Below are 1,088 nucleotides of genomic sequence, written 5' to 3' on the forward strand. Positions count from 1 at the left end.
CTAAGGTCTCTTGATCTTTCATGTGCTAACTTAGTACCTGATTATTCTTCTGTTTCTGTTAGCTTGACATTTCCACTGAAGTTGGATTTTAGCTCATCGTTGTTATCTTTTATAAGTTACGGTTATTTGTCTAGTCCAAATCTAAGGTGGTTGGAAGGACTCCGACGTCTAAGATATCTAGTGTTGACTGGTGTTGATCTATCGAAGGCGTCTGAATCAGTTCATTGGGCTAAACCAATATCAAGTCTTTCAAATCTCGTGTCACTTCGTTTGTCCAACTGCAACATTTCAGGAAGAATTCCGATAGCGCAGTTTCTTAACCTTACTAATATTGCTAGTCTAGATATGAGCTCTAACGTTCTAAAATCCTCGATACCTGATCTGCTATCGAACATCACAACCCTCTCGGTTCTTGATTTTAGTAGAAATGATTTAAATGGTCATATCCCTTACCTTCCTCAACTCGAAGAACTTTCTGTTGCTAGCAATCCTGCTGTTACCATAGATCTTGTTTCAATGTTCGCAGTACCGTGGTCAAAGTTGACATTACTCGACATATGCTTCACACGGGTAGGTGGAACGATTCCTCCTTCCTTAAGTAACTCAACTTCGTTAGCCTTTTTCCGAGCTCATGGATGCTCGATACAAGGGTCGATACCTTCTTCAATCACAAAACTTACAAAATTAAGTGTGCTGATGCTCAATGAAAACGATATCACAGGCCAAATTCCTGCATCCATGTCCAGTTTAACAAACCTTCAATACTTATCGCTGTTTCAGAACCGATTAGAAGGTAACATACCGATTTCGGTTTGTCAAATCTCCTCCCTAGAGTACCTGAATTTAGAATGGAATGATCTAACAGGACGTCTTCCGTTGTGCATAATTCAGCTTCCTAAGCTTTCATTTCTTTATATTCAGAGGAATAGGCTGAATGGTAATATGCCATTTTCTTTGTTCCGAAAGTCTAGATTGGATGAAATTAGTTTAGGAACTAGCGGATTGTCAGTGGAAATCGATGATCCAGATCAACCCTTCGCGCAAACATTCCAGCCCAAGATTTTGGACTTCACATCTTGCAACATGAG

The 1,088-nt window shown here is 39.8% G+C and overlaps 1 protein-coding gene across 1 annotated transcript; it reads left to right on the top strand.

The window, feature by feature from the left end:
• Nucleotides 1-62: 62 nt before the first annotated feature.
• LOC124891410 (probable LRR receptor-like serine/threonine-protein kinase At4g36180) lies at nucleotides 63-1,004 on the top strand (the record flags this gene model as incomplete). The annotated part of the gene is made up of 1 exon (XM_047403144.1): nucleotides 63-1,004. A coding segment is annotated over one exon (942 nt), but the record flags the coding sequence as incomplete, so codon positions are not given.
• Nucleotides 1,005-1,088: the final 84 nt, after the last annotated feature.

This window comes from Capsicum annuum, unplaced genomic scaffold (genome assembly GCF_002878395.1).
Source record: "Capsicum annuum cultivar UCD-10X-F1 unplaced genomic scaffold, UCD10Xv1.1 ctg34963, whole genome shotgun sequence".
In the NCBI taxonomy this organism is placed as follows: domain Eukaryota; kingdom Viridiplantae; phylum Streptophyta; class Magnoliopsida; order Solanales; family Solanaceae; genus Capsicum; species Capsicum annuum.